The sequence below is a fragment of the Protomyctophum bolini genome, assembly GCF_963924005.1.
Source record: "Protomyctophum bolini genome assembly, chromosome: 15".
NCBI classification, from domain to species: Eukaryota; Metazoa; Chordata; class Actinopteri; order Myctophiformes; family Myctophidae; genus Protomyctophum; species Protomyctophum bolini.
The window spans coordinates 23,834,162-23,858,904 of record NC_137876.1 but is presented as its reverse complement, the minus strand read 5'-3'; the positions used below and the strand labels follow the sequence as shown (position 1 = coordinate 23,858,904).

The 24,743-nt window shown below is 44.1% G+C and overlaps 1 protein-coding gene across 1 annotated transcript in view; it reads right to left on the bottom strand.

The window, feature by feature from the left end:
• kif6 (kinesin family member 6) overlaps window positions 1-24,743 on the bottom strand; it is a gene marked incomplete at its 5' end in the record, with an annotated part of 110,182 nt that overhangs the window by 45,457 nt on the left and 39,982 nt on the right. Inside the window, one exon of the mRNA XM_080784283.1 lies at window positions 12,782-12,976. Within this exon, the coding sequence (XP_080640409.1) occupies window positions 12,782-12,976 (195 nt within the window). The remainder of the gene's footprint in view (window positions 1-12,781; window positions 12,977-24,743) is intronic.

Below are 24,743 nucleotides of genomic sequence, written 5' to 3'. Positions count from 1 at the left end.
GCTGGGGTTCGTTGTCTGTGAAGCTCTGATGCGTTTGGAAATACTAAATATAAAAACCACAAAATGAGGTGGAAATAGCAGCACTCCAAATAGTAAAATCAAAAAAGAAAATTGGCTCACATGCACATTTTATGTTGATGCTACATCAGGAATTTGGAAATGCATTTGATGGCATTTGGAAATGATCTTTCTCGTTGTTGCCAAAAGAGAGGAGAATCATCGTCATTTGATTGAATGATGACATCTACTACATCTTTACTGTAAATGTCACTCCCCCCCCCCCCCATGGGTCTTGTTGGCCATTGCTTCTCCTATCAGACGTTGGAACGTTTGGCCTGTTTCCTCTGGTTGAGAGGTTATTATTAACACACATAAGGAGCCTTGTTTATCACACATAAGGAGCCTTGTGTATGTGCCAGACGGCCGTCTAGCTCCTTCTTCACAGTCCGTGTCTCAGCAGTCGGCACCGTATCGCCTCTGTCCCAAACGTGACTGCAGTTATTCTCGTGGCAGTTCCTGTGCACTCCCTGTGCCCGCCTCCCCGTTCTTCTGGCCCCCCCGCACCCACCTCCGAGCGCGGTGGATAGTCTGGTGACACTGCTCGGTGTGGGCATTGCCGTAGATAGGTAATCATTTACTATTCTGTCCATATTGGGTCGCAACTCGAACAGAGTCGGCTCTACCGAACTTCGCAACTTTCGACATGGCAACTCGTGCGCTTTAGCGTGCTCGGTGGACTCTCTCATGGCTCAAGTTCGGTAGAGACGGCGCACCCTCTGTCGTGGTCTAAAACTATACTATAATAGTCCACGGTTGTTGGGGAAAATAGTTGCGGCAGCAGGAAGCGAACCTGGGCAGCAGGATCCGTAGTCTAATGATTAGACCATTACGCTAGCAAGTTGCCAGTTGGTTGGCTGAATTGTTTCGGAGGCTGTACTGGAAGCGTGAGAATGCTGCGCCCCGCGGGCGCCTAATACTTCTTACTAGTAGTACGAGTAGAGGGGTAAGGGGACGGAAACTGGAAGGCGAAACACTGACTAGCGTCCCAACTGTTACTCGTCAGTATTCAATGTAAAACCATAGCAGAAATGGCAGATCTACAAGCTCAAAGCGCGTCGCTGTGGATCGGCTTCTTGTGTGTGTGTGAAGCTGTATAGTATGATCAAGTAGGGCATTCATTTACGATCAAAAAGTTCAAATATGGAGACAGGAGGTTTCTGCCTGACAGTGACATGGTTTCGACACAAGCCCTGAAGAGAGAAACCTTGGTATAGCAGCTGAGATACCAGACTGTCAGATTCTGTTACAGGTTTGTTACAGGTACGCTTGTGCCTTTCTAGATAGAAAGCACATCAGTGGGACAGATGCGTCATTTCATAAAAATAAACTAGAAGCCAAGATGGCAAAAACGTGACTAGGGCTGCAGGATTATGGCCAAAATGATTATAAGGATTATTTTGAGTTTAGTGAAAACATTATTATAATTTTTTGACACAAGCATATCACTGCTTTCACATTGCTGAAATGTAGCACAAGCTGTACTGTACAATTGTCAGAACGTAACACTAATGAAATGAAATGAAGACTAATGCTTTAAATTTGACATATTGTTCCTGCTTATAACCACGTCTTTGCAGACAAAAATACTGTCTGTATTCACTGCTGTGTGTCTTTCACACATTCATTGATCATGCTACACACACTTTAACCCATTTTGGGCGTTAGCATTATGTTATGCTTTAGCTATTGAAAAAAAGCAGATCTACAAGCTCATAGCGTGCTACCGAGTGGCGCGCTACGAGCTTGTAGGTCTGCTATTTTTTTTAAACTGTCAGGATTTAAGACATTTTTATAGAATCTGATCTCAGGTCAAAATGTGTTAAAGAACCACCATTCTTCTGTGCGTTAGAATCTGATCTCAGGTCAGAATGGGTTAAATACAGATAATCGGAACCCCAAAATGACGGCCCTGTCGTGAGGTCAATGCCCCACTTGATAAATAGCAGATCTACAAGCTCATAGCGTGCCACTGAGTGGCGCGCTACGAGCTTGTAGGTCTGCTATTTTTCAAGTCCACACTGCACAGTACGCTGAGGGACAGTGACATACACAACGGACAAGGACATTCCCTGCTGCCCGAGAGCACTTAAAAATCTGATGCGTTCGCTCTGAATAATGGCAGTCCAAGTATTTATTTCCAAAAAAGGGAAACCAAAATTATACCTAGGACTTTGGAATCGCGTTGACAGGCAATTCTTCAAATGTAGCAAAGACGTAGAAGTTTCTGAGAAATAATCGATGTTGTCAAGTTACCAGGTTCTCTCTCGCTCATCAATCTAGTTCAGTAAAAAAAAGAAAAAGTATGTCACCTCAAATTGCACATGAAATGGTTTTGTGGGGTTTGCACTTTGCACTGATGCGTGCAATGTTCGCTTGTGCATTTTATCATGTCCTTGCATTTAAAAACAGGTATACCACAAATGCATCTGCTGATCTAATCAACGCTTGTTAAAAGAAAATACGAAAAACTAAAGGAGGTAGTAGAATTCTAATGTAACAGAGAGGAAAACAAACTATTGGGTCTTATGTCCGGTCATTTCCACATTCGAATCAGCATTCTAATGCCCTGGTTCTCAGCATTTAACTCTGAGTGTGTACAAATGGACACTTACGGAAGTTACGGGCCCTTTTGGTTCCATCTGTATACTCTCAGAGTTAAATTAACACTGGGAGATTTTCCTTTGAGATATAAAAAAATAAAATGGTTCCATTTCTATCGTCTCGATGTAACAGATGCTTAATGGTCACACAATTGTGGACCCATGGTGGTCTCCGGATCGGACATTTCCCAACTGAAAACGCCAAGGCGGCGCTCCATTCAAAACATACTCAATAGAAAAGGCCTCAGTGTTGACACATGTTTGTCACTTCCATTCTACTGTATATGGGAGCGTGGGGGTGGAGCGTCTGCTTGCAGCGTTTTGTGGCGACGCTTCCAATGTGTCATCAAACAATAGGAAAGAAGTGCCGTGGATGACTTGCCAGCCAAGCAGCACTACCAACAACAACCTCGCTGGACAACATGGCAAATTATACAACAGGTCGTTTCGAGGAAGCAATCTGATGCTTCGGTGATGCTTGCGGAACTCGACTTCGTCTCGTTCCTGACCGCATCACTGTCGTGGCAATAATGACGTTAAACCACACCCTCTCGTGTAATATTGCTTAAGTGACGCATCTGCATGCATTACCTGCAACGCTTCTGACGCAACGCTTGGTGTCACATGTAGCGGAAGAGACGCGATTGTCTGTGCCTTCTCTAGGAACAGTCAGTGACAAGGGACTAGAATTGGGAATTAGTACAGCAACAAAAAAAGTGAAAAATTAAAAGTCAAATTAAATACATTAATTTAAATATAATGCGACTCAACAGCAACGTGCACTCTGAATGACATCCTCTGGAAAGTTTGATTCTCAGTGACTTGTTGAGAACTCGCAAAGATTCATGAACCCATGCATAAATTTAGAAATATGCGAGAGGAGTATTCATGTGAGAGATTAATTGTAGGACATTCAGGAATTTAGTTGTCTTTATTTTTGGAAAGCTCTGATTGGAACCAGGAGGCATCCCACAGACAGATCATGCAACAGCCAACCTCAACAAATCTGTCTGAGGGCTACTTGAGGGGAAATGCAGTCCATTTGCCTCTCGTAAAAAGAAACATTCCATGAATATCTGCCTAAAAGAGATATGACATCATACTATGTTGCCCCAACAAAGTTTGTGGGGTAATGAGATCACATATGGCTTTGTCCAACTTTCCTAATTCTTCTTTTCCGTGCTTCAAGTGCTGACAAACCACTGAACATTTACAGAAATGGAATGTGTTGTGACTATTGTTGCTGTTTCGACACATTTTCTAGTCATGCAATACCATAGGGCTGAAGTAAAGTATGATTATAGTGTTAAACCTATTTATTATAACAAGTATTTGCATATGAACGGAACATAAACATGTTCTGATTCATTTCATTCTGACACAACAGGCAAGTCAACATCTTCTGCCGCTTTTTGGCCCATGAACAAATATGATCTGTGACTGCCTGACTGGATAAGACACCATAGTAACACACAGCACAAACCTCTTGATCACAAGACACCTCAAAAAGTCCTGTTTGTGCACAGTAACTAAAAGATAATACTATTTCTCAGGCCAAGTATGTAATTAATCCGTGCCGTGCTGCAAGCTGCTATGAACTTGGGTTTCAGTTGGATCACAGAACCCAGCTGTTGAAAAAAAACAAAGACAGAAGAGGCTATTGGAGAACCTGATTTGGATAGGGACATATAATCTGATACAGGACAATGTCTATTTTTTTATCATGACAAATCATCTCAAACCTTCTCTTCTGGCGGGGGTCCCTGGTACAAAATATTTTCAGATTGGGGGTTTGTGGCCAAATACATTTAGGTAACCTTGGTACGAGCCTTTTTGAGAACTACTGATTTAGATGGCATCATTTTGTAGAATTGGCCTCAGGTCCAAATGGGTCTAAACAGCACAGGCGAGGACGCCTGATCATACCAAAAGTTCTGTCCCCAAAGCGCCGACAATCTAATCTGTTGCCAGCCTCCTCTCACCCCAGAGGTAACTAATATGAACTTGGGTTTCAGTTGGATCACAGAACCCAGCAGTGCCTCGGCCGGGCCTGCTGGAATCATCATCCTTCCATTACATAATGAGCAGGATTTAACGTAAGGATCCGACGCTCTATTATGTTCATTCTCAAATCTTCCGACAGCGGAGAGACCACTATTCACTAGATTGACTAGGAGCTCAAAATACGGCAGGCACATCATGCCTTGTCCATCAGTCATCTCCGTGCATTGTAAACCACTGGGGCCCTGCAGGAAGAAGATACAGTCTTACCGTACAATAAATTAAACTGAGGGGGGGGGGGGGGGGGGGGAGTGGAGCACAACGGAGCCACTGCATGTCAACTTGGAGCAGGTTTGAGGGCTCCTAGGTCTGTGATTTTCAGAGCACGGCACTGCAATTCCGCGAGGAAATCAAAGTCTTCCCACAGCAGAACGCAGCAGAACATTGCTCCAGCATGCACCGCGGTCATTAGATATACACAGAAAGACTTATCAAGCTTAACTTCCTGCATCTGTTCTGCAGTGGCCAACCAAAAGAAGTCTGTATAGAATGTATGGTGGAAAGAATAACGTCCACTATAGTACCGTTCTTTTTTTTTTTTTTTTTTTTAACTGGAACACAGGTTCAGCTCGAATGGTTTCCATGGAAAGGTCACCGTCGTTACATTTATAGTTAAGAGCAGCAATTATCCTCGCTGTAATCATGGGGAGCCTGTTGGCCAGTAGACCAGAGTACTCCGATTAAAATGTGAATTAAAACCTAAACATCCAGCGACCCACTAGGCACAGGGACAGAATACTAGTACGTATACATTTGCTTTCAATTAGGGCCCAGTTCAGAACAATGACTGCATGTCCCCGTACGTTGGTCGCCAACGCGCAGAGGGTTTATGGATAATTCTTTTAAATATTGATATTTTGTCATTTAATTCAGTTAGCTTACAGACACATTCATGTCAATAAAACCAGAAGTCCAACGCACTTCAGCGAAGTTGTGACTAGTAGAAGCCAAGGGCTCATTGCTCAGCGGTGGGACAGTATGAAAATAAAGTTGCCTGTGTACTTCAAAATAGACTAACCAAATTAATTACTGGAGCACTCAACTGGGTCTCTGCATCTTTGTCTTTTAATCTGTTTCCAAGAGGTGTCCGAAGTTTTGATCAGTCAATTAAACAGGGGTTTATTTTCTTATTTGTGTACTCTATTTTGAAGTGCAGCGGGTAACTTTCTTTTCACATTACTGACATCTACTGCACTGACTCTCAAGTTAATTTCAATTAAGGTCCCCCACTTTGATAAGCCTTAGACCCTAATGCAATTTGAAGGAAGTTTTGCATGCACATTCCCACTGTATGTCGAAGTAGAAATGCCACTTGAACATTTTCACATCAGCGTCATGACGGCGCTATAACTGGCCCATTTGTGTCTGACTCTTTACTACACTGATCTGTGTAAGACTCTGTATGCACACTCCCTAGAGGCCAAGGAAAAACCTTTGACCTGCATTTTTCACATCTGCTCTTTATAGCGCCACCAGGAGGCCGACTTAAACCCATTTTTGGATATTACTCCTTTCAGGAGTGGCCCGTTTAGTACAAAATGACGCAAATCATAAACACAGTGTCCGATTGCGGTGAAACTGTGCATGCATTTATTCCCACTAGGCTGAGGAAGAAATGTCACTTGACATTTTTCCAAAAATGATCCTATCCTGGCGGAGACCTGTGCCCCGAGGGGCACCTTTTCTAGTTGTAGCTCTGAGAGTTACCAAACGCTCAGAGTTAGATCGGTTAAGGGTCCATTTGGACTGGTGGTTCCTGAACCAGACGGTGAAAAAACTATTGTCTCCTGTATTTTCTCCCTGAGTTAACGGATGCTCTTGGAAGTGTGTTTCACTCACAGCTTTGCTTGTTGTAACGCAGAGCACAAAGGGAGTGAGACGTCTCGTGGAGTGTGAGAAAGGTGGATGAACATTCCAGAGAGGACGTGTAACCAGCAGCAAGTGACTTTGGGAGTTCATAAAACGGGCTAAACTCACACAAAGCATTTTCTCTCCCCCTGCAGAAATTATGTTGACTAATGAACCAGCATTGTATGTGTGAAGTGTACTGTACTGTAGCCTTATGTTAAAAGTCACTGTTTAGCTGTGCCATCATGTTTTCAACAATCAGCTGTTAGGTATATTTCAGTCAGATAACTCACAGACATATTTAGAGAAAAGTGTGTGTTTGTTTTTTTACGTCCTGAGAGAGTCCTGTCCAGGACAGGCTTCAGACGCGCCACCCCAGGAGACTTAGATCTGAACCCATTTTGTCTTGAAAACATGTTATTTATAAAATCAAAAGTGTGAATATTTTATTTGATCTAGACATTCAGGTTCTGCTACACATTACTCCCTGCTAGCAGACAACCATTGACTGTACGAGCAAGGAGATATATAACAATCTATAACAATAGGTGAGCTACTGTAAAATAGACCGCCAATTGTTCAGCTGCTTGACACGTCACATACGTCCACATAGTGCTGCGCAGGGCTGGACTGGGACATTCAGCCCGGTCATTTTCGCGTGAATTTGGCCCAGACCGGCCCTGGTGGCCTGCCGCCTATTGGCCTGCCTGCCTGCCTGTCCAAAAATAATAATAATAAAATAATCATGGCGGCCCCCTACGGTCGCGGCCCACCGGGAATATGCCCGGTATGACCTGTGGCCAGTCCAGCCCTGGTGCTGCGCATGCGTGTAAACCTCTCGAGTGTCTGCCTGAACAAGCTGGCAGGTTACACATCACTTATATCACTTAATATGCAGTGTGTGGGGTCTATTGAAAATGTAATGATTGACTAAGACGTTCCAGTCATAAAACGTATTCCTGAAATTGGATGAAACTCCTCGAGGAAGCCCCATTCGTTGTTTAGCGTGCTAATAAACCAAAGCTCCAAAGTAAATATGATTGATTATGTTGAAGAGCTTGTAGATCTGCTATTTTCATTTTATTTTATTTTAAATATGGCTAAAGTGGTAAATTCATAATGTACTTTCCCCCTCCCAGTAACTGGTGAGTATATCTGCTCAAACTAGTCCAGAAATATGAAAACGTTTGCAGTCTTGACTCAAAGCAACCAGTGGACCAGGTGCGAGAAGCCAGCGTAGCAGAAAAGGCCTTTATTAAAGGCATTTATTTACGTAGTGAGAAATTTGTGTCACCGTGACAACGTGAGCCAAAAAGATATTTTGGCACAGCACTATTTCCATGTTTCCATGTTGACTTTAATAGGCAACTAGCCACCATTAGTGGTAGCCAATGGAAATGACAAAATGAGGCTGATTGAAGACACAGAGTGCAATCAATCAACCCATTAGACATGCTGTGGCCAAAAAAGGCCCACATGGAAATACATATGCTACCCATACAGCAATACACATAGCTGACCATACATTTGGAATAAATCCAACATCGTCATATGATCTACCAAGAACAAAGTGGATTGGCCTGTAGAAGAATATCGTTGCCGTTAGGTAGAAACCTCTTAACTCTTGACACTTTTTGTGTTATTTCGTAATTAATGCCTATGAAACCTATACAAACATGATTGGCAGTCCACACCATGTTACCACCAATATCACATTCAAGGTCAGGGCCTTTTATTCCCATAATCCAGGTAAACAGTTTTCCATTCACAAACAGTAGGCCACAACGCGTACATATCAATCTACTGTATCACTCAACGTGCAAGGGAGCAGGTCTGAAAATGTCATTTGAAGGGGGAGTTGTTGCCTTATGTGCGTCCTGGCCAAAGGCAACCTTGTGCTGCTTTATTGTTTTGGTTTCTCAAAAAACACTCAAGCAGCGAGTTACACTGAAGCCAGGAAGAGGCTGCAGTGGTTACAATGACTCATTTTAATGTGTTGGACAGCATTGATATATGCGTCCCCTCCTTTGATTACAAACCATTTGGAGTATTATCATAAGGTTTTCAATTTTTGTACATTACAGGGTCCAAGAAAGCTACGCGGCGCATGAATTTCAAGTGAAAGATTGCGCTCGTCTGCAGACCAGCTTGTTTAGTTTATGGTCATTTTCATACAGGCTTTATATGTTTTGATGATGATGGGGCAAGTCCAGTTGCTCATGGCTGCCTACTGTAAACATGCGGTAACCATAGAACACACAGAGGAACTAGCTTTTAAAGATCGTATATTGCAGTCCTGACATAAACCCAGTGAGGATGTAAGCATTGCCAAAGTTTTGGCTACAACACTACAGTATATAGCATTCATAATTTAAAACCCATTGCCTTTTTTTTCATGCTAAATCCCTTTTTTGGGGGAAAACTCCTAAATGAGCCTTTACCTGCCAAGAAGGCATCTGTGTATACATGCAACGAGCCAACTGTATCAAATAGTCCTCAATCCTCCCCATCCATCTGGCGTTCCGTTGAACTCAACCTGAGGAACAATGTAGTTCTCTGGATGCTGTGGCGTGTGCGCTTGCAGTGCAGGGGATGCAGAAAGAAAAAAAAAAGGTCAACCAGATGGAGATGGATTCCGAAGGGGTCGTCATGTCAAACGAACAGAGAGAGAAGTAATGAACGAGGGGCGCGCGGGGAAAGGCAAGCAGCGATCTCTCTCTCTCGAAACTTGTTCCACATTAGATCACATGCCATTCCGAGAGGACTGATGTGGAAGACGTGTCATTTATCAATGTTTATTCTATAAACCGTTGCTTCACACACCATCCATCACGGCACCGCTCACTGTCCCCGTTGCGAGTGATAGATTCCATCCCTAATTTGGTCTGGTCTAAGTCCAAGCATGTGTTTGTTTTTTAATAGGCTCTTCTTTCAGAGAACCCTGTTTGCAATTACCCCCGTGCGTGGCCTTTTTCACCGCACCGGGCATCATTAGCCAAAAAATGTCGACGAGAGGATGAGGGAGTTGTGGTTTTACTGAAGACAGGAGCGCGAGCTTGGGTTTTGATGAGTCGCTGGCTCATGCCCCTTCTTACCCGACGGCTATGATCGCGCTCATTACGGGGACTCAGGTTTATCATCGCACTTAAGTCTCCACTTAACCAAAAAACACAGGAGGAAGCCAAAGAAATGCTTTGCCTCCGGCCAGGGAGGATGTCTGACTCCAAGAGACTCATGATGGACTTGACTTTTCATCCACTTCTAATTCTCTGCGTCTGCATCCTTTTGGCCTTTAAAGCCTGTACACTTGGTTGACAGGGAGATCCTGAGGGCTGAAGTCTATGCTATAGTATCTTTTCGGTTTTCGCTATACATTAAATATCCGTCTCTTTTCGTCACAACGGTGCGGTACAGCGACTGCAATACCGACCCCGCCGCTCCGACTCGCCGGCTGATCTCCTTCTCCGTCCTCCCCTCACTCGTGAACGACAAGACCCCGAGATACTTAAACTCCTTCGCCTGCCGTAATGCCTCATTCCCTATACCCGGACTGCACAATCTACCTATCTTCGCTGAAAATAGCCAATCTAAAAGCTCAAAACGTATCTCATTGTGACACACATTCTGGTCAATCACAGCATTCTGCGGCCTCTTATTTCTCAATAGCAGACCGCTGCTATTGAATAACAGACTGTTCACAAAAAAACAGCTCATTAGCAACACCATTGGCGGGTTGGCAGATGTAGAATGTAATAGCCAGAAACAGCAGAAACAGTGCTTTCTTAAATTAATCAAAATATCCTATGTCAAATTATCGATTTCTTTCAGCCATACACGGCTGTGTGCTTTGTATGGAAAATGGATGGAAATGGACGCCCCATGCAGTTATTATGTCCGTCACTGTGTCCCTTTTATGCCCATATATGGAGTTATTTGCCAGGCATGCCCAAATATGGAGTCTATGCCGATGTCGGAAGACCATTGCGATGTCAGAACAGGCCAGCTCCATTATGGAGATCTATAGGGTGATCAGGTGTGATCAATTGGGCGAATTTGGGCCCTGTCCAGAGCCTGGGCAGAGGCTTTTGTAGCTGGTTTTTGGACAACGGTGTATCCCACTGACTCAAGGCCAGGCACTGCACTCCCTGCGAGGGTGTTGAACGTGTGTGTAAAATGTGTGTCAAATTCGAAGTCGGTGGGGCGAACGGTTCTTGAGTTACGTGGATTACAGACGTACACACAGACGTGGTGCATATATAGATATAAGATGTACTACAGTACGTATGTATCACAGGGATGACATTATGACTCGCCTTCCAACACAGTTGTCAACAACAATACAGAGAAATGGGGGGTATTGTGTAATGATCAATTGTAACGTTCCCGGAGGGAATGCTCGGCAGTAACAGGCCGTAGTGCTTCCCGTTCTCAGAAGGAATGTCAAAGTCACTTCTTCAAGCCTTCCCAAGCAATCCAGTGAGTAATCTTCAAGATAACTTGTTGGGGATCAAAGTTGTGGGCGGACGAACGGACGGACGGACGGAGGGACAGACCATACGTATGCTGCTATAGCAACTTTTCTCAGATGTCTTGGGTCCCAAAGCACATCTGAGAAAGTGACTCTAAAGTTTGCATTGCAATAGTCTTGGCCCTTGGCCTTTAGCTCATGTTCCACTAACTATTATGGGCTTTGAACTCCTCAGCTGCTAATCAGCAACAAATTACAGGTTTAATATACTGCCTGGTGTTGCTGTGCTGACGCGAGTATATGAAGCCACTTCAGTGACCTCTAAAAAAAGGATACTCCTGAATGGATACGAGCCCACTGATGACATCTGTTAGAAATAGGTCAGCCCTGGCAAAAGAAATTGTGGAGCCTCTAGCTGGCATGCCGAGGTCCTCGCTATGCAGCAAAATCCCCAAGTCAGGGATTTGTAATGCATTTAAAAATGTCTCCAAAGACAACCTCAACAGGCACGTCCAAAATAGGCATGACCACAAGCAAAGCGCGGCCGACATTCCAAAGGAGAGAGATCACCCATCCCCCCCCCCCTCCTCTGCTGCGCGCCCGTCCTATAGCCCCCAAATGTATTTCCTATTCATTTCCTCTCCCACCTCTCAGAGAATGGAGTTCACGTTCCGTGAAACAGTGAAAATGTCATCTGCGTTAATAGTTTGTTTTGATCCTGCATGGAGGCCCGGTTTTTTACAAGTGTAAACTGAACGCCACGGCCACTCTGGAAAGGTCTAAAGGAGCACCAGTATGCAACGAGTGGCAATCTAATCCCAGTCTAATGCCTGATTTACACTCTGCTGTACGGCGGTGTCGCTCACCAAAAATAGTTAATCTACAAGCTCTCGCAAAACAAGAACAGTTGTGAGCTTGTGGAGATTGCTTTTTTCTTACAGGTATGGATATGTAATTTTGTCCTATCTGTGTATACAATTGGGGTGGTAGTATTTTCTTCTCTTCTGCTCTTCTATTGAGACATTTAGACGTGTCAAAGGCCATGTCTCACCTAACCCGACTTTTGTGTCAAAAGTTTGACACACAGCAGCACAGCTGGCGCTAAGGGTCTGAAAAGGGTCAACCCTCCCCGAGACCTTTTACTGCATTCTATTTTGCCATGTTATTATCAGTCTATGCACACTCTCCAGCGAGTCTACAGTGTGTGGGGTTCTCAAAATAAATGGGGAAGGGGGTACGTAATATTTGTTTGACGGTTACAGTAGATATGGCTGTGATGAATCAAACTTGCACTTTGTCAGCGGAATAATTCCCACACACACACACACACACACAGCCACATCGGGATCGCCACATCCACAGCAACAGTTTAAGCTCACAATGGATAGTTGCGCATATCGGTGATGACAGGAGATTCCGTTAGTGCCTGTGTGGAGCTATTGCCGAAGGATAGTTATTGGCAGTGAGACAGTTTACCGCCCTCAAACTATAAGGCCCGAGGTTGTATTTGGGAACTCTGAAACAATATTTGCTTGTCTCTTAAAATGGATACCAAAGTCTCCTCCTGAGAGGCAATTAAATCAAATTACACAGCGTCTCTGCCGGTTGGAAACCTCGTATGGGCAAAACTGCTAACTTTTCAGGATTCAAATTCAATAGTAGCAGCTCTACACTTGCACACGCTGTAGCGTTCATTTACAAGAAAACAAAAATATGGAGATAAGAGCCAGCCTACTGTACATACCTCTTCTCCTGTACAGTGTAGCCGGCCTCCCATGGCCAGTAGAGGGGCTGCCGGTGCTTCCAGCCTCAGGCAGTGAGACTACAGACAGTGCCGAGGCAGAGGGCACACTGTGGCCGTTGTTGGCCATGTTCTCTAGGTGAGCAGCGGCGTCCTGGCCTCTCTTCTTCTCCCTCTTCAGCATGCCAACTAGGATACCTGCAAGACGTTAGCTTAAGGACAAACAGCTGTTTCTATGGCCTTCCAGTGTGAAGTGCAGGGCCTCATGCATGCTCAGCCAATCATACGAATCATCACAAAATGTCATTCCGGCCCATCACTTTTCTGCCCTCACATTTATCCTTAAATATGTACTTTGCCCTGCCAATCAAATCATCGCTATATGGTTTTATCAGCCAATGAAATCATCGTGTTTGTGTTCACACAAACAGACAAAGCTGGGCATAGAGGAGGGGCTAGTGCCCCTCAAAAACCAATAAATCACGCCCGTATGAATTGAGGGGCGCTCTTATCATCGCGCATCATCATGCATCATCTCATACTGGCCAATCAGAATGCCTGCAAATTAAAATTTACATCATATTTGGCGGACATTTGACCTAATTTCTCCTTCCATTGTCAATGGCAAATATTGAGACGTGTGGGGACAAGATTTGGCGGAAATTTTGACCAAATTTTCTTCTTTTATTGTCAATGGCAAATATTGAGACATGTGGGATCAAAAGCTGTATGTGAGGACGGGGTGCCCGCCGCCCACTGTGGCGCTCACAACGTGTTGTGAGCTTGTAGTTCGGCTATTTTTACACACACACACACACACACACACACACACGGCTAGCCTCGCCATAAGAAGTTTATCATCCACATGCATTTTCTAGGTCTGATGAAGGCAGAAGGCACCTGTGCTATATGTGTATATACTGTAACTAATATATATATATATATATATATATATATATATATATATACATACATACATACGTAACATTTTGTTTTCGGTTAACCGCCATGTGCGACAGTGTAGGTATGTGACCTTACAGGCCCAGGGAGATGTCATGGTCTGGGATGAATCAGCAGAGCCCGAGAGGCTGCAGACAGCCTGCCAAGATTCCACACAATCTTCTCCTGCTCATGAGCTTGTGTGTGTGTGTGTGTGAGAGAGAGCGCGTAAAATCCTCAGTGTTTTTCTAACACCTACTGTAGCGTATACAGATCGGAATACGGTCGTTCAACCTCAAATCTCCCAAATCTCGCAATCCAGGACTGACACAGCCCTGGGTACAGTGGGTAGGCCCTCCTGACCTGGACGGAGATCTGCGCACTTGAGAGACTGTAGGTACGAAAAGGTGGGGAACCATTGCTCTATATAGTCTAGTTTACTGGATGGCTCACACTGCAGGAGGAGACCTCTATAGGTGCTCATTCACAGTTCACACCAATGCCATGACACATTTCACTGCTCCACACACCTCGTCCCTGTGCATTATAGGACAATGGGCCTATAACCCATTCTGACCGGGCACCCATTTTGGTGTTAGCATCATGTTATGCTTTACCTATTGAAAAATAGCAGATCTACAAGCTCATATCGCGCCACCGAGTGGCGCGATACGAGCTTGTAGGTCTGCTATTTTTGAAAAATTCGAAGAACGACTGACATTTTTAGAATCTGATCTCAGGTCAGAATGGGTTGATCAGACCAGAGTGTGTCCAGTGGAAAACCTCGTATGAATCTGATCTCAGGTCAGAATGGGTTAAAGGACAATGGGCCTATAATGGTTTCCTTCTCTGCACTTCCAAACTGCTAGTCTGGCTTCAATCAACCACTTTCTCAGTGATTATTTAGTACACAGTAAAAATCCTCAGTTAATTTTACTTTACTAGGAGTGTGTGAATGGATATATTAACACAGATTTGATGTGACTGTGCCCTGATCAACTCAATGTCTGCCAACGACCTAATTGACCTCTTTTTTAGCAACTCCCACAGCGCCAACGACGTCTTTGTCGTCTCTTTCAGACGGGTATAACATTGGACCAAAAAAAAAAAAAAAAAAAAATCTTTTTTTTTTTTTTTTTTTTAAACAAAAAAATGAAAATTTAAATTAAATAAAAAAATGTATAGAGACTGGCGCTTAGGGACTTTTTGGCACTTCTTAAAACCGATGAATGAGTTAATCGGTCCATTTCAAGACAGCTCTGGTTGTCGTCGGAAACTCTTACGGGGGGGGGGACATGGCAGGCAGGAACACACAGTTCCGTCCTGTTGTGAAGGCGGGAAGGGAATTTATAGACATATAGACCCTTTGTTTGCATAAACGTTGTTGTCGGGGCAGAAACCTCCTACAACCTTTTGCGTGTCGTTTTTTTTTATATATAAATGAATGCCTTACTTCATCATACTTACACACAAAAGTATTGAAATACAAAGCATCGTGTTTTGAGCTTGTCCATCTGCTTCGTTTGAATTTGAATCCTGTAGGCCTGTAACAGTTTTGGACACGACAGAGTCGGAGACAATTTCCTGAGTGAAGCCAGGGAATCTAATTCATGTTTCTCTCAGTGGATTGGAAGCGCACGACAGTGTCACCAATAACACAAAAACGCAATAACATTCTCCAGTTACGGTTTCCAAGGAAAACCAAACCATTACAGTCTTTGCAAAATATGACAATAACCTTACAACCGTCACAGTTAATGACCTTTGTGTGCCTTGCCAAGGCTGAAAGCCAGGTAAAGACGGTCGCCGTTTTCCTGCTGGGTCCAATGATATTGGTTCGTAGGCTGTTGTTCAGCAGGGTTAATTTTAATAACATTTTCCACTTTGTACTGATTAAACACTACCAGTGGCTTCTAGTGTGTTGTGATATTTCTCTGGAGGAGGTATGCCGGGCTGTTGTGGCTGCGGCGACATGCCATGTGCTCAGAATGCTGTGGTCTCCACGCTCAGCGCATGACGTCTGGCGAGTCTCTCCTTTTCATCTTTCTTGTCACCCTCCATTATGCTGCTGAGCCAACAAGGCAGACAGTCCAATGAGCTTAAACAAAAGTCTAATTCTTTATCCTTACTACAAAAACAACATTCAAAAACTGTAAAAATAACTCAAAGTTATCTCCAATTCTCCATTGTAACATCATCAACGTGTTGTGTCATAATCAGTCTTTTCCTGTCGGCAAACAGACAGGACAGTTGATGGACATGCCGGATTAAGCACCTTGTGGGCCTACAACCACCAAGTAGTCCACTTGCCAGAATAGGAGTATGGGTCCCCGGCAAACTGCCGGATGCTAACTTGCACATGTTTTTTCATAATTGGCATTAACAACCCATTGTATAGGGGGAAAAATGCAAAATGTCATCATGCTAGTAGCATGTGATGTGTCAAACTAGGGGGTTTTCATGATGCATGATGCACAAAAAAAAATCCTTGGGCTAAAAACGGCCATAGCCGCCACCACTAATGTGATGAGGTCAGCACATTTGGGCATTATGGTTTGTGACGATTTTGTTACAACCACACATTATTGCAATATATCGTTGCTGTCGGGCAGAAACCTATCGCCATATACTTATTTTTTCATCATATTTCACACAAAAGCATCAAAAGTAGCTGTACAAGCTCGAAATGCGGCACAACGTAACGTGTTTTGATCTTGTAGTAACAGTTTGGGACATAATTATGATGTTTCCACCCGATAAGAGACGCTATACAAAACGCTATTGGTTTTTTTAGTGATTACACCAGTAAGACGACCAGAGGGTGAGAAGCGACCTTGTCGCGTGCACGCATCCGCCTGGGTGACGGCAGACTGCTGGGCGAGCGCTGGCGCTTTGACATGGGGGGTCAGATCAAGATATGGAATTAATTCTGTACTGGTCATACTGTATATGGAGCCTGTCTTGAGTGTACAGGGTTTGATGAGGTCAGATCAACATATGGAATGTCAGAACAGGTCAGCTCCATATATGGAGATCTAAGGGTGGCAATGGGGGCAGTGTGTTGAGTGTACAGGGTTTGATGAGGGTCCAGGTAGGGCCGGCCTTCCTTTTCGGGGCCTGTTGAGAACTCTAGTTTTCGCCGGCTGCCGGGCACGGCTGCACTAATAACTTTGGGGCGAGCCCGCCTGGGTTTGAATGGACAGGTATCAGTCAAAAGGCCCGTCTAGAGTTTGAATGGACAGGTATCAGTCAAAAGGCCCGTCTAGAGTTTGAATGGACAGGTATCAGTCAAAAGGCCCGTCTAGAGTTTGAATGGACAGGTATCAGTCAAAAGGCCCGTCTAGAGTTTGAATGGACAGGTATCAGTCAAAAGGCCCGTCTAGAGTTTGAATGGACAGGTATCAGTCAAAAGGCCCGTCTAGAGTTTGAATGGACAGGTATCAGTCAAAAGGCCCGTCTAGAGTTTGAATGGACAGGTATCAGTCAAAAGGCCCGTCTAGAGTTTGAATGGACAGGTATCAGTCAAAAGGCCCGTCTAGAGTTTGAATGGACAGGTATCAGTCAAAAGGCCCGTCTAGAGTTTAAATGGACAGGTATCAGTCAAAAGGCCCGTCTAGAGTTTGAATGGACAGGTATCAGTCAAAAGGCCCGTCTAGAGTTTGAATGGACAGGTATCAGTCAAAAGGCCCGTCTAGAGTTTGAATGGACAGGTATCAGTCAAAAGGCCCGTCTAGAGTTTGAATGGACAGGTATCAGTCAAAAGGGAGACATCGAAGAGGAAGCGGGAACATATGGAATGTCAGAACAGGTCGGCTCCATATATGGAGTTTGAGGTCAGATGTAGAGTTGTTGGCCGGTTCCATATATGCAGATTATCCAATCTTCTCCATGTATGGCTATCCAGGGCTTGATGAGGTCATGTCGTGATCTTCATATATGGAGACTGCCATATATGGAGCGTGTCACGAGGCGTGACAGACTGACGACCATATGGTACCGTGACGGACTGACGGCTATATATAGTGGCGTGACGGAGTCACTGACTGAGTAGCCTCGGAAACCCAGACATTTTATATTTCCAGGAAGAAAATACTGACAGTCACTGACAGGTTTGGCAGGTTTTCATAGTAATATGCGACCTACAGTATAGTCGCAATTACTACTTTCTACACCCTAAAAATATTATTTATTTATTCTAATTCTGACATTATAGGTGACAAATTTAATGTAAATGTTTTTCTTTTATTATTAGGTTGCTATGAATACTATTAATAATAACTTGAATTGATTTAGGACCAAAAAACAACAAACTACATATGTACAGTATGCCAAAAGCCTGTATGAAAAGTGTCACCTTCGCTGCGGACTTGCATGTGTAGGCCTATGCCTTGACATTTTGACTTGCCCACTGGTGTGCCCGAGTTTGAAAACCACTCATCTATGTCACTGAAACACTGTAGATGACAGAAGTGCTTTAGCAATGCCAATGAATAGAAGATGGAGATGACAAATAAGCAGTCTCTTAGGCTGAAAAAGGTTTTCCAAAATGCTTGCAAATTTGTATCATCATTAATCCATCATGTTTCACGTGAAGGAATAAGCATTTTTACCACAGCTGGCTGAGATTTAGCGCACCTCAAGTTCATCAGTCAAACTGTGGCATTGTTGCATTTATAAAAACATTCCTATTGAGCAGCCAGCACGCCAGAAATGTCTTATCCAAGAAAGACAAACTGTGCAGTATCAGCCATTCCTGGCACTCCCGCGTAATGCTTGTCCCGACGTAGCTTATCAGAGAGTCTCAGTAGTAAACTGTAATTCACAATATTTGAAATCGTTGTTTTAACGACATGAACCCTAGTGTCCCTATTCTGGGCATGTCATAATAGACAAACATTTGGCGAAAGATATTTGTGGAATTGGAAAAAAGTAGGCTAAAGACCCCAAGGGAACCCCAGTCAATTAAGTCGATATATAAGAAGTGGTTAACCCTGTCCTATTTTTCTTATTGTTGCTGTCGGGCAGTTCACCTCTTATCCCCATATTCTAACTTTTGGTGTTTTTATGATAAATAAAGTAGGGGCCCTACTTGATCATACTGCAGCATCAGTTTTTTGTGCAGTGCAAAAGCATCAAAAGTAGCAGTATCCACAAGCTAGAAACGTGTCGCAAAGTGGCGCGTTTTGAGTTGGTAGATCTGCTACTTTTGCAACTTTTACAATTTCAACCGTGAAAAGTAACAGTTTTGGACGATATATACACCTACACACATGCACAATTTGCACATACACGTACAATCTGACCAGATAAAGGTGGTCTTGCATATAGTCACAATTAACTAATTGACTGCAGCCATGTTCAACTACTGTACGTACAGTACAATTCACAGATTTTATAAGAACAGACAAGTGCACTCTAAACAGATAAGGGAACACCGTAACAGCAATCTGACTCAATCAGTAATCATTTTCATAATAGCAGACGCTAAACAAGTTCAGGCTGCTTGGCAGACTCTGTGCCCTACGAGTGGGAGGCTCTTTAGAATAGATGGTGGCGTTCTCACAATATTGGGCACATTGTGTGTCTCTCGCACAAAGGAAGTCCCAGAAATGATACGTAGCTTGCGGAGTTAGTTAAGCCAGATATACTCGAGCGGCTCCATGCTATGCTCAAGGGCACATACATATACTCAAGGGGTTAATACGATGCATTACTATGTGGGTGTATACAGTGTTTGCAAGACCCACATACGCTGATGAGGCTGACCAATTGGGAGGGGTATTTGAGCTCATCTAAGACTGCATTCTTCCTGCCTTCCTTCTGCATGTGGTTCCTGGTTCCTGTTTGCTCCCACCACCAGCCCAGCACCACCGGTGGCACGGGGAGAACATGCAAACTCCACACAGAAAGGCCCTTTCGCCAACCCCGCCTCGGGTATGGGCACTGATGACGCGGAGGAGAGAACACGCACACCAGCGCCCACAGCGGGAATCGAACACAGGACCTTCTAGCTGTGAGGCGACAGCACTACAGAATGTGCCACGGTGCCCCCTTTGACTTTGACTTCTACACTGTGGTGGGACATTGTGAATTATGATTATGGGCATCTAAAAGGGGAATGTCTGTCTGTCTGTATGATGTCTGCATGAAACAATGTCGCTGATCCTCAGTGTCTGCACCAATGGCTCTGAATTTCAACACAGGCAGACAGGCACTGACCATTACATTATGACCAGTCTTATGGAGGCCCTTTCTCACTTTATCAAACTGTACGCTGTTTATTAGCGTCAAATGCCCGTTGTGTCGCGTTACACCAGTATCAGTTTCAAATATCGAATTGTGTTGCCTTCTGTTCCTATCGAATTCTGTGGACTTCCGGCTGTAAGGTTGGGGTACATGTATGATGTACCACCATTACCTTCCTATTTGTTGACTTTCGCGCTACATCATGTCCTACCTACACCACAACGACCCATGGACACGCCGATACTCCAGCTCCAATTCAGTTACCTCCCGTCGCCTCCATGACAGGTCACAGAATCGCACCAGTTCACACAGCTCCTGTAACACGGAGAGCTGCGTCCCAGACAACTATTAGGTCAACGTTAGCCAAGCACTAGCAGCATGTTATTTACAACAATGGAGAAGGACACGGGTGTGTGGCGTCCGCAAGCACCTGCCGGCCGTGACAAAATAATAACTGTATGGCAATGTCAGGAATGGAGCACTGTGTGTGTGTGTGTGTGTGTGTGTGTGTAAGCGAGAGACGTCTGTGAGTCCGAGGAATACACAGACCCCCCCAGGGAATGCTTCGTGGAACACTTGGGGGTCCGCGAACCACCTGCCTAATAATAATATCAATTTTGTGCCATCCCAACTCCCTCCCCGAGCCCCAGACTGATTACATCACAAAATGCATGCATCAATAATATGATCTATAAAATCGCCTTTTACCCACACTGTACATAGTCTGCATGTTCGCCGAACTTAATCCGGTCGCCAACCTTAACGCATGGGGGACTGGACAACAATGTATTGTACTGTACACTGGATGTACAGTTAAGTGGTTATCATACTGTAAAGTATAACCACTAAAGTGCTAGTAATAATAGCACGTGAGGTTTTATTACAAACCAGATAAGTTGGGCAGGATAACAAATGAAGAAATCTCTCATCTGCATATTTTAACATTAACATTTTTGTATTTCTTCGTAAATTAATGCCATAGGCCTACTTGATCATACTACGTCTCACAAAAGAATCAAAAGTAGCCTCAAAACGAGGCACAAAGCTGCACGTTTTGAGCTTTGAATCCTAAAAAGTCAGTTTTCCACCTGACAGAGGAGTGGGGGGTTTGAAATAGGTCAAGGCGTGGGAACAACATGACACTGGAGGAGTATTGTTGCAGAATGCTTCTGTAGATTAAATAAATGTGTGATCGTGTGTGTGTGTGTGTGTGTGTGTGTGTGTGTGTGTGAGAGTGAGTGAGTGAGTGAGTGTGTGTTTGCAGACGATTTTATGCACTCCAATATTCATACTGAGAGGTTAATTACAGCCAAGGAGTTGACGCACTTCAAAGCAAAATATATTTTCTGAAGATGAATCAGGCGTGTAGCGACTGTAGCCTTTTCACACGGGTGTCTGTGCCTCTCCTAAATCACTAACTTTGCATTCCAAAACAATTATTTGAACCTGACAAATGTCAGTTTTATGAAAAACGTATGTTGCTATATCAGTGGTTCTCAAACTTTTTCATAGCAAGGACTCCCAAAACTATATATATTTGGCTGTGGACCACCATCTCACAAAATATTTTGTTCCAGGGACCCACAGAGGCAAGGATTTAAGTTAAATATGTTCACTTAAAAGATTAAAAAAATATTATATATACTTAATGAATAGATAATACTAACAAACGTTTTTCAAATAGATGTTGTGATTACACAAAAGGTGATGATGATGTACACATTTCACATAATGAAAGTCCAGTGTACATTACTTCATACCCATACCTCGCACAGTAAAATCATCAGTGGTAATTCGTCTCTGAGAGTGTACAAACGGACAAATGAACACTGAGAACTTTACTTTGTGGCGTTAGAATAACCAAGATGCCGTCCTTCCAACGTTTGCAACTAAATCAATTAATTTGAATTGGATTCACACCAAAGAGTCGGCTTACAAGAAAAACATACAAAAGAAAAAATGAGGCTGCCGCATAATGTGGGATGCAATAGGCTAGGTTTCAATGAACGCCTTTTCTGTTGAGCTCGGCTGATTGCTTGCATGCAATTAATTAATTTCCCCTCCCCCCTCATTTCCACTTTCACCTATCCAATAAAACAAAGCCTGAGAAACAGCCACAAAGCCGGGAAGGGAAAAAAATGAAGCACTAGATGAATAAATATCTCCACTACAATAGAGAACATCTTCTCTGTCGGGTGGAAACCTCGTATGTCCAAAACTGTTGCTTTTCAGGATTCACGTTCAAAAGTAGCAGATCTACAAGACCATAACACGTCGCTTCGTGCCACGTCTCGGCTTGTGGATCTGCTAGATTTGATGCTTTCGTGAGACGCTGCAGTATGACAAAGTATGGCATGAATTCACGAAAAACCACAAAGTTATAACATGGAGATAAGAGGTTTCTGCCCGACAGCAACAATATCCACCAACGACTGACTGTTAACCTAGGGGGGGATATTGTGAGTACAGGAAGAGAACACAGTAGGGCCTGTTTAAGCCGTAGTAATACATTTCAGAACATTATTTAGAGGGGAGTAATATAAATGTCTCGATGTGAGAGTGCGTATCGAACAATCGCCAGAGCTGCTGAGAGGAATCTGGGCGACCGCTGCCAATAACATAAACATGGCGTTGCAAATTACTTGCACGCCACATCAAACCTGCAAATATGATTCAATAGAGAAGCCAACTCTCATTCTTGGACACAATCAACAGTTCACGTGAGCCAAGAGAAAATAAAAGAGGACAACCTGCTGGTTGCTATTACTGCCGATTCATCGTTACACCTGAGATCGGTTACAAGTTGCTTTCTTGGATATATTATTCTTGGATCACTAGTGTCTTCCAACTTCTCCCATTAATTACACCTCAGTTCCACTACGCAGTTACGAGAGGAAATAAGCAAGTGGCTTACTATTGTCAAGCAAGTTTATGATAAGTCGCCCAAACATGCAGCAGCACAAGCCCTGTGTTACTGGGGGGCCGTAGGAAGATGGTAATTCTTTTTTAATATATATATATATATATATATATATATATACACACACAATACATTTAGTTTGACACGGTACCACAGATAAATATTGCGAAAAATTGCCGATCTACAAGCTCACAACGCCTCGCAGTGCGAGGCTATTTTCATAATGTTGTTTATCTTACGTAAGATGACAATTTCGTATTAAAAAGTTCTCAAGTCATTCAATTGTGCAGATACCCTGTGTATACACGTACCGTATATTGGTTTGTTTACTGTTGAGTGAGAAACAATGTTGCACATTAAAGCTAATCATCTGCGAAGTTTGGGAAACCACTGGCCTGTGAGGGCGGCTGGCTCTGTGGTATAGGGGCTACACTGGACATTCATTCATACATTGGGAGGTGAAGTGGCGAACAGTCAACGCCAGTGTCACTGGGGTTTAGTGTCTTGCCCAAGTGTCTTCGCAACGCACAGGTCCTGGACCTGGTGAGACGTAGGAGGGGCCCGGACAGGAGTCAACCCACAGAGCCTAGTCCTTCCACGCACCAGATTGAGCAGAGTAGTTCCGGAGCAACAGATTGTGTGGCCCTGGTCTTTCCCTATAATGGGACTGATCGAGGGTAGCTATACTGGGACGGGACTTGATCACGCCGGCTGGGTCACCTGAGTGAGGGGTATGATGTTGCGAGAAGACGAGAACCGAAACCTGATGACCTTGGGATACATCACTGAGGATACGTCCCAGGTGCATCCATGCAACAAAGAAATGTGGACATGGGGAGCCCGCGATCGGACAAGGGGAGCCCGCGATCGAACTGGAAACCTCACGGATCCGGATTCTGGCGTCTCTACCAGCCACTTTACCCCTGAGCCACTGCCGCCCCCATATAGGACAAAAACTTACGTATTTCAGCTTTAACTCTACATCGAATCAGGCATTTATGATCCATTCATTCGATCATTCACTCATTTGCATTTGCTTCGCCGTGGATTCTCGTGGAGTCTCTCTGGAAAATGCTGTAGATGTTTTGAGAGCCACCGTGCGCCACATCATGTTCTACTGAGCGTCCACCCATTGTTTGTTAGTCAGCCCTGTTGCTCTGCCATCGTGTTCCAATGTTTGCGGTGGATGTGTGTGTGTCATCTCTGCAGTAGGGCTTAGCTAAGCATTACCATGTGCCCACTGGAGTCTGTGTACAAGGGCTGGTGGAGAGGGTACACCAAAGGCCAGTGTTGCCGGAGTTTGCGAGAGAAATAAGCAACCAGGTCTATGAAAAGAACAATCACCAAAAGAAGCGGACTACTAGGCTACGCGTCACATCTTGTAGATCTGCTATTTAAAAACGATGGTTGTCAATGATCTTGAGGGGGTAAAAAAAGTAATTTTGGACAGTTTGGACTATATTTGAATTTTGAAACACAAATCTTATCTGGGGGGTGGCACGAAATATTTTCAGATGAGCGTTCTCCTGGCAAATAGAGTAGGTAAGTAAGTAGGTCGGAGAGGCTTATTGTCTGTATCAGCCTACGGTAAGAGCAAAAAAAGAAATCCAAAGCCGCTGATAATAAGCAGACATGGCAACCATGCCCAAGACTCCACTTGTGGCTTTGTTCCACAAGGGGAACCTCTCACATAATGAAGCCTGTGGAGACACAGCATCAGTCTGGCATCGCTGGAGATGTGTGGGACGGACAGGAACTAATCTAATGCCTCCCAGCAGCCCAGTGTCTCATGGGCGGGTGGTGGTGGGGCAGTGCACTCCATGGGAAGCATGGTGATTAGCAAACGGATGCGAGCTTCAA